The sequence below is a fragment of the Salminus brasiliensis genome, chromosome 1 (genome assembly GCF_030463535.1).
Source record: "Salminus brasiliensis chromosome 1, fSalBra1.hap2, whole genome shotgun sequence".
In the NCBI taxonomy this organism is placed as follows: domain Eukaryota; kingdom Metazoa; phylum Chordata; class Actinopteri; order Characiformes; family Bryconidae; genus Salminus; species Salminus brasiliensis.
In genome coordinates this window covers 80650175-80665186 of record NC_132878.1, presented here as the reverse complement: position 1 = coordinate 80665186, position 15012 = coordinate 80650175, and the positions used below count along the sequence as shown (strand labels likewise).

Genomic DNA, 15012 nt, shown 5'->3' with positions numbered 1-15012 from the left:
TTTGTACTGGAGCTGTGAGTTGTAAAGATCTTGCATATGTGATTCTTTATGACATACTGTTATTTGTAAAACTGACAAAAGGTCAACATATAAGAGGCTAGTAATATTTTTTTTACTATGCACCATTTTTATAAATAACATGTCGAACAGTGCCAGAAATCAAGCAAGCTCTTTTTAGTCAATGTAAATACACCTGTACTTTACTTTACTCTAGTAACTTCATAGTCTATCTCAGATTACTCTATAACTGTGAGTATTATGTTATTAAGCCATCCTGCCACCCTGAATATGTGCTAATGCACTGCAACATGCCAACAGAATTCTCGTTCAGTCTTCAAATCATCAGGTGTTGCAAATATCTAGAAGTAGTTTAGTACATTTGCTCATGCAGAATCATGTTTCTGACACTAACCTGACGCTGACATAGAGAACAGAGTCCAGGGTGACGTAACCAGCACTGGAGAAGTGCTCTTTGTACTGGCCCATTTTAATGGAATCTAGCCAGTCCTCCACTGTGCTGACCGCTGGGTCTGGGGTCACTGGGTCTTCCCTGAGAAAGGAGTCAGAAATATAGTTACTCACATAATCACACAGACAAGTTGTGTAATTTTTTTTTTTATGTCCACGATAAAGACTATCACCTCTGGGTTAAAATTTTACAATGACATTAACCGAGTATGAAAATAATATGAATCCTTCAATGGTGATGTTAAACAAATAAAATGTACTCATTTTATTAAGCATTTTCTCCTTTATATTATTTATATTTGTTTTACTTATAATATTTAATCAAGACCAGTGGTTCCTAAACCAGTCCACAGGGACCCCCAGACAGTCCACATATGGTCAAGGGGCTTTGATATGAGCCAAAAGAAGCATGAGAGATGAGATGTGTCACAACATCACTGCACTTATCATTCTGTAAATCAACTAAAATCAACCAATTCTCAAATACAATGATGACAATGTCAAGTCCGTTATTATAAGAACAGTGACAGTAGATCCAAATGTAATTTCAAGATTTCAAGGTTCTAGCAAATGTGGATAGGAATCTGCTGGCAAACCTCTTGATAACAGCAGAGACAGTAAAAATGTTTCAAGCACAGGAAGAAGAACAATCTTCAAAAAAATTTAAAGCTAAAAGCCACACATCACTGGAGAGGACCTTGTGCTCCCATCAGATAAACACAATGGTATTTGCCTAATGTGTCTAACAACTAATGTTTTTTGTGTTTATACAATAGGTGAATGGGGGGGGTCAATGGAATTTTGTTTCACATAGGAGCAATCCCCTGGCTGCAAAAAAACCCCAAATATCTACGATTGAACCAAAGAAATCTATGTGAAAGCGAAGATGTGATGTCTGTTGAGACTGTCACAGAGACAATTCCAGTAATGGATGAAGACTGCTGCGCTGCTATGCAAAGAGCCATCATGAACGCTATTGTCAAAGGCAGAAATGTAAAGCCATCAATCCATTACTGCTATTAAAAACTGAAAACACTGCATGTGTTATAATATTGTGATAAAATCATGATAAAGTCTAGATAATTATCATTTAAGATTAGAAAAAAAAACTAGAACTCGTTCTGAGGTGCCGTTTCCTTTATTTTAACGTGACGCAGCCACATGTGTAATTTTCAAGAGGAAACCAACAAAGGCTTCACATGAATAGGGGAATTAGAGACAGCTTCCTCTGGGGGGGTTGGGGGTGCAAACGTACACACGTGTGTATGCGCATGGCTGTCAGGGGCAGCTCTCACAGAGAGCACTGAAAGGCCTTGTCAGAGGTAATCAGCAGCCAGAAGCCGGACAGCTGACATCAGCCTTGCCAGATCCTCCAGGATGCCTGATTACAACGCAATCCCTGTCCCTAACACATGCACACACAAACACACACACACACAATCATGCAGACACACCATTTCAGACCTCGACCTGCGCTCGACCGGGCATAAGTGGCGGGCTGAGAGAAAAAGCAGACACGTTTCGCTTTGATGGTGGTTAGTGCCCAGCTAAACAAACCGGTCCTCATCTACTTTGCTTCCTGGCGCCCCTCAGAACCCAGCAGACAGGCAATCAGCCCTGTCGTTCTGCACCAGCCAGAAGGGAACCAGGCGTGGGGAGCAAAGAGGAGATCACTCGTTTGATACAGTCATCCGCCTGGTTCCAGTTTACACCAAGCTATCTGTGCAATCTCTTTTGAAAAAACTGCTTTATACAAAATAGAACCGCTAATTTTATCATCTGACTGATCTGGCATCAGGCCTAACATACAGTACAATGCTTGCATAAAGTCTTTTTAAAATGGTTTTAAGAATGAATGTTTTTTGGCTAATTTTACACAATATTTTTCACAATCCCAAGGTTTTTCAAAATCTCTTTTACCACATGGTTCTATATCGCTCAAACAACCATATGAAGCATCATTATTTTTAAGAGTGTAGGTGTCTTCAAATGTCTGTAAAGCACATGTTCCATACTACAAATATAATCACATATGGACACATGAGCTTGACAGACAGGTAAAGGAACCTTAAGTTTACATCTGTCATTTCTGTTGTCTATCATGTTAAATAGAGTGAATGACTTGGAGCTGAACTGAACAAGATGAAGCATATTCCCTTTCTTACCAGATCGCGCCGTTGGTCAGCTGCTTAAGGCTGCCGGGGTTGCGGATGAGCCGGTCCAGGCTGTTGACGATCTGGCCGAACTTGGGCCTCTCGCTGCGGCTCTTCTCCCAGCAGTCCAACATCAGTTGGTGTAGCACTACGGGGCAGTCCATCGGCGCAGGGAGTCTGTAGCCTTCATCTATAGCCTTTATTACCTGAGGAAGTACACCACAATCACATACAGTGCAATCACTCAAGCTCCTGTACAGCCTTTGTTTCCTCAGCATAAAATACACACATAATGTTAACATACTATCAGTCTGACAGAATAACAAGACTATGGTTTCAGGTGCTGCTGTTTGTGGATTTGTATATTCAATGGTTGATTGCTTTGGGAAGAAATCTAGAACTTCTGTCTAGCTCAAAATATATACATTAGGACTTAAAAAAACATTAATGTTTTAATATGCTGTAATATTACATTAACACTAATGTTATACTGTGTTTTTACAAACCTGAATCCAAATGAATACAGAATACAAATTTAAACAGTCTGCTATATGAATTAGCTGATGCATATTTGGTAACACTGAGCTGAGTTTATGGGTGCAACTAGTAACGAAATCATTTCATTTATGTTATATGTTATATATAAGCATAATTTCCAAGCCGAATGTCTTTGTCAGCTGTAAATCAAAGGAGCCCAAAGGAACGCTGGCTAACTTCTTTGCTTTCAAGACACAAAATCGCCTTGAGCATGAGGGAGAAAATAAACAAGTTGGATGCAAAGCTAGCAATTAGCCCAACTTTGCCTGCAGGACTAGAGCTCTGGAGATCCATGGATGCTGTTGCCATGGTAAGTGGAAGAGGAACAGATGGGTTTGTGTTTTAAGCTGTAAACAGGACTTCCAAAATTCTGGTCCCCAGCCCCAGTAAAAAGTGTTCTGCTTTAACAGGCATGTGTGTTCCCCTGGTCCGATATTAAAGATGCTAGTTTGGTGTCTTGTATTGTTTCCCAATCTCAGTCCTTTAACTATGCACCAACCTCCTGGCACAGCATGCTTCCCAAGGTGGAAATGAATAAATGAAAATGTTTCTGATGTGAAGACACTTGCCGAAAGCTAGCCGAGATGGATTTTTGGGGAAAAAAAGCACCCTGCGAAAAGAAACCTGGAAATGTTCCCCCTACACCAGCTGCATTTATTCTTTTACCTTTGCAAAATCGCACTCTTTAGGGGATCTGCGGTACAGGGGAATTAAAGTGCTTTGGCGGAAAAGAACTCTTCCGCTGTGGCCTGATGGTAATCTGCAGAGCCGCACATGATGTAGGGCCAAAATGAAAGAGAGAGCGGCTACCTGGCACAGCTCGCGGCTTTCAAAATCTCCTGATGTTTCTATCAAAGTGCATGGAGAGATCGTTGGGAGGTCTGGCAATGCAATCATCGCACTATGTGTATGCATGTTTGTGGACTTGTTTCTGTACATTTTCAGGCTTAGAAAGTGTTGAAAAACCTGAGGAAAACACACGTTACATTTGTACTGTACTAACTTAGGCTTAGAAAATCTGTTTTAACATACACTATATGTTCAAATGTTTAAAGACACCCCTTCTAAAGAATGCATTCAGCTACTTTAAGTTCTACCTACTGCAGACACAGATGTGCAAATGTACACATGCAGCATGTTTAGTCCCTGTGAAGAAGAGTTGTCAAATATATTCTTTTGAGCAGATAAACATGGACCTATTAGCAACACAACCTAATGCCAGGTGTGAGCTAGAAGGGTAGAAAGCAGAATTGAGCTGTGGAGCAGTGGTACTGTTGGAATGATGGTGCTCCCTCCCAACATTCTGACCTCACTAATGCTCTTGTCACTGAATGCCATCAACTTCGTCACAGCAATGCTCCAAAATCTAGCAGAAAGCCTTCCCTGGACAGGAGGGGGTTACTCCAACAAAATATTAAAATCTTTTTTTAATATTCTAGATTTTGGAGGAAACAAATGAGCAGGTGTCCCAATACTTCTGTCAATTTAGTGTAATGTAAATTATGGTAGTTGCTCTTTAGATTGTGTCAATATTTCATGATGAATTGGCCAATGGAACTGACCCAAAATGGCTTGGAATAAAATTCCATTGAAAATTCATGTTGTTAATGTAATCAATTTAACAAGAGTTTAGGACAATTTCTACTGTTTTATCCATCATTAAATGTTCACACAAAGCCCAGCTAACAAGTACAAACAGTGGAGAGGTTTTAATATCACAGCTTTAACATACATAATACATATGGGCCATATATGTATGACTTCACATCCTGATATTGTGAAACAACAAGTGTGTGTACTTGTGAGTATGTATAAGAAAGCAGAAGACCATGACAGGAGGGCAACAGGCCAAGGGCAAACAATCTATCATTTTAGCTTATGGAGGTTCTGCTACAGTGCTTCCTTTGGATGATTTATCTTCTATACATCATATCTGTGCTACAGACTGTAGATAGGGAGCTATAACCACATCCTCGGCTGTTCGAACTGAATGTATGTAAAGTCTGAGCGGACTCACGTCTTGATTGGACATTTCCCAGTATGGCCGCTCCCCGTACGATATCACCTCCCACATGACGATGCCATAACTCCACATGTCACTGGCTGAGGTGAACTTCCTGTAGGCTATGGCCTCGGGGGCGGTCCACCGGATGGGGATTTTACCTCCCTGTGAGAGACCAAAAAACACATCAGTGACTTCTACATTCTGTCAAGGTCTAAGCCACCTTAAATTAGACTAAGTGCTAATTTAGTTGTTTTGCATTTATTTATTTATTAAAGTTACATTATGAATCACATTTACATTCTGTTTCAGCCCTTATGTCATTTTTTCCCACTGGTTTCAAAAAAGCATAAAAATAAAAAATAATTTCCTTCCCACAAATTAGGTTATTCATAATATTTAGTTAATCATTATTTTCTTTATTCATTCATCTTTGTATCCACTTCTTCCTGGTCAGAAAGGGAGTATGGAGCCTACCCAACATCACTGGGCGCAGTACAGGAACACCCCCTGAACAGGTTGCAGGTTCATCTCAGTTAAGCAAACCTTTTTACTGAGCTAATAATTACTACTACGCCACAACCTTTAGCAATTGCAGTTAACTAAAGCATAAATAACATTGGAACCTATTGTACGAGCTCTGAACGTATCGCTCTGCTTGGACTATACACCTAGTTGGTGTAAAATTGCATACTTTAGCTGATGTTGTACATCACAGTAAGAGAGAGTTCTGCTCAATGAGGTTCTGTTTGTCCTGTGATTCTTTGGCACAAGCGGTGGGTTAGGGATCGGAGGCCCAGGATAAATGACTTAAACCCTGCGGGGAGACTCTTTCATCCGTCTCAATCTATGCTTCTCTTTCTCTCACACACCGTTTCTCTCAGAGGACTGTGTTTGCAGGGCCAGGCAGGTTGATTGGTGATGGGAGTCTGATGGGGCATAAAGCTGTAATTCCACCTGTTGGTGCCTCACAGATCGTTGGGAGGAAGCATCTACTGTTATCGGCTGTGCTGCCCAGCTGGTGGTTTCCACGGTAATCACAGCTCCCTGTTGCTACGGCGCATCTGAGTGCATGTCCCAGTGCCATGCTGCCATGTTCAGCCAGGGGGGTGCCTGTCCTAGCCTTTTAAACCGGGCCTCAGGGGCAGAAGCGATACAGTTCTGAAGAAAAAATGGATTCTGACTATGGGGTAAAAATATATTCTGAAGGTAGTGGCTCTACCATATCTATTCTGTTATGTAAAAAAAACATAAATCATAATCATAATTACATCCTAGAATGGTCCACAGAAACTACATTCAATTCTCTTATACACAGGCACCCCCGACCACCACCACCATATACAGTCTAGTTGCTGTAGACAGTAAAGTGAAAATGTAGGGCCCTACAGTAGCGATTTTGCAGAACAGGCTGTATTTCCCTGCTGAGAGTAGGCTTAGCTGTCCATCACCTCCACAGTCATCCTGGAAGGCTCTCAACAAACAGCCACTACTGACCCAATTCTTGCTCTACAAATGGATGGAGCTGGATTTCCATTTGTGTTTCATTCTAGTTTCATTTCGTTTACGCTGGGGGGAACAGAGTAAAGAGATAATTAGAATTCTAAAATAAGTCTGTCCTTCGACAGACTTCGGCAACATCACTGGATATCAGAGGAGTGAGTTTCACCACAACGTGAAATAGAAGACAGGGACGTAAGCTGTAGAAACGGAGGAGTTTATCGAGAAGATAAAACAGGATAAGAAGGCCTCAATAAGGCCTCTTTGTCTCATATCTGTTCTTTTTCATATATGAATATGACCTCTCACCCTGGTGGTGTACGCTGCTTCTGGGTCGTCCTCCAACACGCGGGAAAGTCCAAAGTCGGATACTTTACACACCAGGTTGCTGTTCACCAGTATATTCCGTGCCGCCAGATCTCGGTGCACATAGTTCATCTCTGAGAGATACTGCATCCCAGCAGCAATGCCTCGCAGCATTCCCACCAGCTGAATCACTGTGAACTGCCCGTCGTGTTTCTGCACACATTTATGAATGTTTATCAACCACAGGCATAAATAACCCCATAAAACCTTCCCATATGAAGTTCTAAAAGATCAAATACCAAACGCAACAGTAGCAAAGGCCTAAATGAGAATTAGTGAAATATTTTTGATTATTAAAATTGGCATGGTTATACACCCACTGATCGTCCACGACGACACATTTGAGATGATCTGACATCCCAATCTCTACTGTGAACCACAACAGAGAACACTGTTTCCACTGTTCATGAAAAGTGCTCCTGAAAACCAAGAGTTTGAGCTTTTAAATATGTCTTTGTGTCCATGGCTGCTGCTTCTTCCATTCACAGCCTTCCAATCCCCTCCTTTAGTGATTTAAAAAATTCACACTGAGGGCTTTCCCTTTGTTGAGCTGAAAATCCTTGATTGTGACTTCAGTCTAACTGCTGCCAGTATTGTCCTTGTGTGCTCGTCTCTGTGATTTGTGGCTCATTTCCTATCGGGTATCTTGCCTCAGTGGTAGAAAGTATCATCCAGAGGGAGGGTTTTTGTCTTATTTACTGGTGAGCAATTCTTAATTCATAAGCTATTATTCTTATTCATAAGATATTAGCTACAGTGACTGTCATAATCCTATTGCTTTTTTTTATGTGAGCAGTGGAAATAAATCATGGGAAAATAAAACGCACTGACATGGACATCATCGTGTCTTTTTTTTTCTTTATTTATTTCTTGATAGCTTTCCCCCTGCTTATTTTTTCCATCCCTCACAAGTTATGGCTGACTGGTTAAAAAGGGAAACAAGCAGAGAGACGGGGAGCTAAATAGAATATGTGAGATCAGAATGTACGCCCAATTCTGTTTGTGACTGGCAGGGTGCTTTTGTTTTATTTCACATTGTTTCCTTTTTGGATGCAAAATGACCATGTTCAGGAGAGAGAACAAGAAAGGCTCACCTTCAAGAATGTGTCCAACGATCCGTTCTCCATGTACTCTGTTATTATCATCACAGGCTTACCTATTGAGATGGAAGAAGAAGCAGGTGGAGAGAGATAGAGAAAGACAGAAAGGGAGGGAGGGAGAGTAAGAGGGTACAGGGAAACAAAAAAAGAAAGAGTTTTTGTAATCATTTCTCTAAAGGAGGAGACGAAAAAGACATCGCAGGGAGACAAAAAAAAGGCTATCTCTTTACGTCCCATATTTAATTCATTTCTGAACCGACAGAGAAAAACTGGTGAGGGGTGGGGGGAGGTGGGTTAGCGGTGGGAGCCCCCCTCCCCTCTCATGGACCCCCAGCCTCTCTTCCTCTCCTCTCTACCTGCTGCCTGTTACTCATAGTGACAGCCCCTAATCAAAGCTCTCAATAACAGTCAGGCAGATAATTAGAGTGAGCTGTCCTCAGAGAATATCTTTGTCCAGAAATACCATGAATGGTAATGAGTTCCTATGGTGGGATGGAGATGGAGGGGGAGAAAGAGAGAGAGAAGGAGGGAGGGGGCTCCTGGGGGGGATGCGGTGATGAATTGGCCGAGGAAGAAGAGGAGGGGTGCGAGAGCAGGAGGGAAGGGGTTCAAAAATCTGCTAATGGGAAAAGTGTTCACCTCGCTGGCGTTCGGCACTGGCAGCTGCCAGCGACACATATGGGGCCAGGGTGTGTGGGGGGGGCGGAGGAAGGGGAAAAAGAGAGAGGTTCACACCTGCGTGTCACAAACTGATTAAAAATGCTCCCCTGATTCTGCTGCAATAACAAAATGTCAATCAGTTCAGCAACAGCCTGGGCCCCCCCACCTGTGCTGAAAGGCTCAGACAGGACCAACAGCGGGGGCTAATCCACCCTAATAATCGGACAGGCCTGATGGGAAACCCTCCCTGCGCGTGCCCTTCGAGCCTCGGGTACACCTCCTGTCATTATCACGAATCAGCACAGGACCTAGCATTGAGCCTTGAGGAACACCATTTGCAAGTCTAAGAACTGTCTGACAACTCCTTAAACTGAAGACTTAGTATTCAGCAATAATGTTCATGCGCATTATTTAGTACTATGATTTATTCGATAAATACTAAATAATATGCATAATTTATGTAGAGATACATAGGACACAGGGAAAATATAAGTCATTTAAGGGTTCAAATTAATTTAAACTTTAAAGGTATATATATATAAAGGAGTTAAACATTGAGGGGTTAAACATGTTGGTTCTGGCCTTGCTGCCTACTCTCAGCTCCTGTAGCAGTGCAAACACTTTAAGGTCAAAAAGAAATTGTGTTGAGGCCTTCGAGGACACGGGTTTCACACACATAGAGCTTTCAATTTCTGAACGCAATCTAGAGGAGGCGGTTACGGCTAAGGTTAAAGGCATAGCTGCGTTAACTGCCTCACTGCATTATTGTCCCCCTTTAGTGCCAGAGGAACAAAGAAATGCAAACCAATTTAACCCAATAAAACCCCACTCAAATCGATCTATTTATAGGGTCTACTCCTGTTGCTTTGGTGTGCGCCTATGGGTGTGGTGTTCAGCTGAATGAAGCTTGGCCTGCATCCCCCCAAGCTGTCACTTTCAGTAAATCACCACTGGGCCCGTCACGCTCATCAGACAGTAAATCGCATGGCGAGTGTGGCGAGGTCAGAGAGTCATCAAAACAAATTGGGTGTTAACGAAGCGACGTGGGACGAATCGCTCTGACAGTAAGCCAGGCTCGCATCTAAACCCTGACCTGCCCTCTTCTACTTATACATATCCAGACGGCCAGCAGAACAAGGGGTGCAAACATACATGCACATGGCTCCCCTTCACACCTCTTTTAGCACCTTCAGATGAAGAAGCCAAAAGCGATTTTCTATTTTAGAGCTACAAAGGGAGAGCTCATTTCTTAAGAAGTGGCGGAAGGCTCTGTGATCAGTTCATTATGGAAATTAGTCATGAGCTTTTCATCCATGGCTGCTGGTTATGGCACGTGATTGATGTCCTACAATGAAGCGGCCAGCGCTTTTAGGTGTGCTATATAATTACACTGTCTCGCCTAATGCTAAAAGGAGTATGATTAAAACAGGGCAATGACCAGATTGGACACCATCGTGAATCTGCTGCAAACGACTACCTCAACAGGATATCCAGGAAATTTTAGAATTATGTTCTACATTGGATGAACAGGCACTTATTTGCCTTTTTTTTTTTTACATGTTTTCATTTTTTTCATTGTTTAAATGACTGATATTCCAATAAAGCCTCCCATCAGAAATCTCATCATGAATCTTATCAATTTACGACTATGCTTTTTTGATGACGCATACATGTGTGCTGCCTTTATGGACACAGATTAAGCCTTATCCCAGACTATTAAGGATTTTCTATAACCAATCCTTTCTGCCAGTGTAATTCACTCTAAAGTCTCGGCTCAGCGCATGTCCGGATGACCAGCCAAAAGGGATGCTCGAGGTCAAAAATAAACCCATCATGTTTCCTCTTCTGCCTATCCCCTGCCCACACTGCAATCACAGCCACTTAGCCAGGACCCATCAGGAAAAACACCTAAAACCGTATTAGCTTCAAATTCAGTAGAGGCAGACAGCCGATGCATGTTATCAGATTGGAGATAGCCTACTATTCTGGCGGTTAACAGCACAATGGTTTTATAATGGAGACGATGACAGCTCAGTGTTTTTGTTAAGATGGGCTGAAGGATAAAGGTCTATTCTGGCTCTATTCTTTCAGCTGGTGCTTCATTTGCATTACAATAAGCTCAATCATGGTCTAATTTTTCTGTCGGAGGCGATAATGATACACCGGCTCTTTAAGCCCTGTGTAATGTGACAGCCGCATTTCATACTCCAACACAATTACACTCAGACTCTCTGTCTTTCTCCTGCTGTCAGCCGGTATACATACAAACCGGCCTTGTCTTTCTTCAAACTTCTCTTCCTCTTTTAATGCATCTCCGCCTGGCGGCGGGAGTCATTATGCTGTGGAGAGGCACTGGATTGGCAGCTGGCTCTATAACGTAGCGTGCTGGGGTCACTGACCTCTAGTCCCCTTCTACACAGCATCATCAGGCTGCTCCATGACCTGTGAAATTACTCTGACACTCAGCACAAGATTCTATCTTTCACATCGCACCCAATCAACATGGAGGCAAACAAGGACACACTTTAACCCTTATAGGTGCCCTGATAGTGTAAAGGCCTCAGAACACCTCTAACTTCTTACGTTTGGTTTAATTATTTCCAGTTCAGCTGATTGAAACAAGCAGCGCAAGTGTGAAAGTGTGAGTTGTAAACCTTTGACCTATACAACATTTGTCATTGTAAATGGAGCAAAAGTAACTGGTTTGTGTACAGTCTTCATTTGTAAAAACAAGGAAACCATTAACACTTCACTGAAGGGCAGCGTTCATTACGCTACATAAGCCTTTCATAATGAGTCACATATGTAAACATTTATAGAGGTTTGTTCCATCAGGCTTATGTACATTTACAACTAACTTTACTTTAAATGGTTTGTTGAGTGATGCCACAGAAGAAACACATTTGTTTGTAATAGATGTGTGAGTGTGAGGAACATTTAAAAAGGTTTAAAGAACCTACACTTGATGAAAAGGTTCTCTACCAATTGAAATGTTTTTCACACTCACACATCTATTGCAATTGTGGATCTTTAGAGAACCAAAAGTGGTACTTCTAAGCTACTGATCAAAGAAAGGGAAAACTAGAAAAGCACATGTTATTGCCATGGCAGAACAGCGCAGCAGAATTCCAGCCCCATTCATACGCCTCTCACACTAGTGAATTTGTGATCATAAGAACGCGCCCTGAACGGTTTGCAGCCACCTTGGCACAGAGGGAGCAATTGGGGGTTAGGTGCTTTCCATAGCACCTTTTTAAGAGTGTTTTTCTTGTAGCTTTATGAATCTAAAGGCAATGCAAGTATGTAAATAATTTATGAGATTAGTAGGGATGTACCAATATCCAACATTTGTCATAAATATACAGTTCATGCCAGTGTACATAAGCATTGATAAATAGACAAAATTGGGAATAAATCTCCTTGGATTAGCATTATATTTAATTCTGTAGGGTTACACAATGAACAAAATGCAGATACTTCAGCATAGTAGCCCATCAAATTTGGGTTTGAAATGTAGGCCAAATCTGAACAACTGTCTGAAGGAGATCATGTTTTTTTTAAGTTTAGAGTCAGCAGGTGTTATACGTCTAGCATCACTGTACTTCCCTAGTTAATAGCTTGAGGTACAGTCATTTAACTAAAACAACATCAGGGCAAGACTGAAGTTTGCCAGAGAACACCTAGAAACAAACCAGGACTTCTGGAACCGCGTGCTTTAGACAGATGAATCTTGCCCTGATGTCTTTTTTTTTAAAGCAAGGGTTTTGTCCTTGCACACCACCCAAACGTGTGTAGTCTCTTTCTGATGGTAGATGCAGTACTTTGATATTAACTGTGGCAAGAGCTACCTGTAGATCCCATGATGATGTTTTTTACGCAGCTTGCGGTCTCCTCTGGGGACAACTTGCTAAGATAGCTTAAATGTTTTTAAACATTTTATATTTGCACATCCCATGACAATGGTGCTGCCACTATGACCCGAGGATCAATAATCTCAATCCTGGGTCACACTGCCTGCCATAAGATGCCGGAACCTGAGAGAGCACAACTGGACTCTCTCCTCACATCACTTCAGTGTGATGCTGCTAGTGGCAGTTCAAAAAGAGGCAGTGGCTGGTTGTACATGTCTGAGGAAGCATGTGTCAATCTTTTCTCTACCAGTGTCAGGAGCATTACAAGTGATAGTGAAGAGTATTAACGAGTGGGATGGGTAATTGGCTTAATTTAAAATTGGGAAGGAAAACTGAGAAAAAAAATTGGGTAAAAAAGTTCTCTGTTTGTAAATTACTTTGCAGATAGCAGAATGGTTGATTTATAATTGTTTATAAAATATCTTTTTAAATCTCCTTCCAGACTCATATGAATCTACAACCTTCTGAAGGCCGCAGACAGCAATAGTAATGCCAGACCTGCAAATATAGAGACACAGAGGCAATAAGCCAGCTTCAAAATCACTGCAATTAACTCTAATGTTACTGGTGGAAATAACAGCTATCCCAGATAGCTATCTAACAGAAGTGACTGTCATTCTATGAGCCTGAGGTGGAGGTGCATTATCAGCAATTCACTCCTCTATGTTAACTTTCAAATTGTCTGGCTTTGGAGGGGACTAGCCCATCCTTTTACTAAAGGAGTAAAAGCCTAATGCAGTTTAGTGTAGCACTGCATAATGTGAGTGGAGAAATTGTGATTTCCCTTGCCTTTCTGTGGTGGAGAGAGGAAAGAGGATCTGATTTCCGGTGCCACATTCACATAAAGCGTTGGGATAAATGCAAAGTAAGAGACCATGATTTGCATTAGTCACGTTAGTCAGAGGAACTGGCAGAGAAATGCTGGATGGATTAATGCTTTGTTAATACGTGCGGCTGATTGAATATTCATTTTCTTCCCAAAAACCCACATCCAATTACATGTTTTTACTATCACCATTTAAACAGCGGGGCATGGGGTATGGATGGCTTTGTTGTTAAAGAGGCTTTCGTGGTAATCAGATGAGGTGAAAAAGGAAGAAAGAAAAAACAGCAACCCAAAGCAGCAATCAACAACAGCTATAATAGCTGAATAGTGACCTCCAAATGTTGTTGCGCAACATACCTCTTTCACAACACACTCTGCAAGAGCCTTGAAGCACGTAACATGGCAACACCGCTCTTACTATACTGCGACACGCATGGCGAGGTTCAATGGATGCATTATGATGGTGGCCATCATTATCACTACCATTATCCTAACTGACTAATAGGCTCCAATTTTTGCGTCTCTGGGTGTGCTGTTCATTAGCGCTAAGTTCCTCATCTGTCACATTGTAATGCAAATCAAGGCATGGAGGAAACAGCACGACTCCGAAGAATTGATTTAAACATTGCTGTTCTCCATCTCTTTGTCTACGGATCGAGCGGAGCTTTTGTTACACACTGTTCACTCTTATCTTGGGTTACAGCTACAATGATCAGCTACACTCTTAAAAATTAAAGTGCATCAGATGGTTCTTAGAGCGATGTCATAAAAGAACCACTTTTGGAACCATAAAGAAGAACCATGTTTGTAATAGAGATGTGTGTGGAGAGTGTGAAGAACGTCTCTATCTATCGAAGGTTCTTTAGGCTTTTAAAAGGTTGAAACATGGTTCTTTATGGATCTAAAAATGTGGTTCTTCTATAGCATCGCTCAAAGAACCATTTGTAGCACCTTCATTTTTAAGAGTGTACTCCCAGGCAGCTTCTCCAATATCATGCATAGTCTCATTAAGTAGGGCAGTGTATTACCGATATAGCAATGCTCACATAATACATATTCATAGCCATGAAATATTCATGTTCCGCACATGCTGTTTATTCCTAAAGATAAGGCAAGGCCAGGGACGGCAGAGGAACAGAGGAAATCTCTTGCACCTTTACACATCCTACATATGTGCTGCAATTCAGAAGGGGTGACACTCAAAAGCAGTTGTATCTGTATCTGTATATGTGTGAGTGTGGTTACATCAGCCCATCATCTTTATCTGTATCTATTTTGCTCTGAAAATATCTGTATCTCCACCTGTACAGACGTGTGGTGCTCTATGCACAGCATACATTCTGGGAAAGCATTATAGAGAGAAAATATTAACTGTCAAAATCACACTGAAATCATACTGTCAATAAATTTCACTCTGCCTGATTGAGCAGGCAACTAAGCCAAGTTTTTTGTACATTAAGTCCATAAATTAGACATTGTTAATTCATTT

General features: G+C 41.6%; 1 protein-coding gene across 1 annotated transcript in view; it reads right to left on the bottom strand.

The window, feature by feature from the left end:
* The window catches only part of ek1 (eph-like kinase 1), a 106588-nt gene that overhangs the window by 5091 nt on the left and 86485 nt on the right, over window positions 1-15012 (bottom strand). Inside the window, 5 exon segments of the mRNA XM_072690749.1 lie at window positions 413-550; window positions 2634-2827; window positions 5176-5325; window positions 6970-7179; window positions 8121-8182. Of these exon segments, the coding sequence (XP_072546850.1) occupies window positions 413-550; window positions 2634-2827; window positions 5176-5325; window positions 6970-7179; window positions 8121-8182 (754 nt within the window).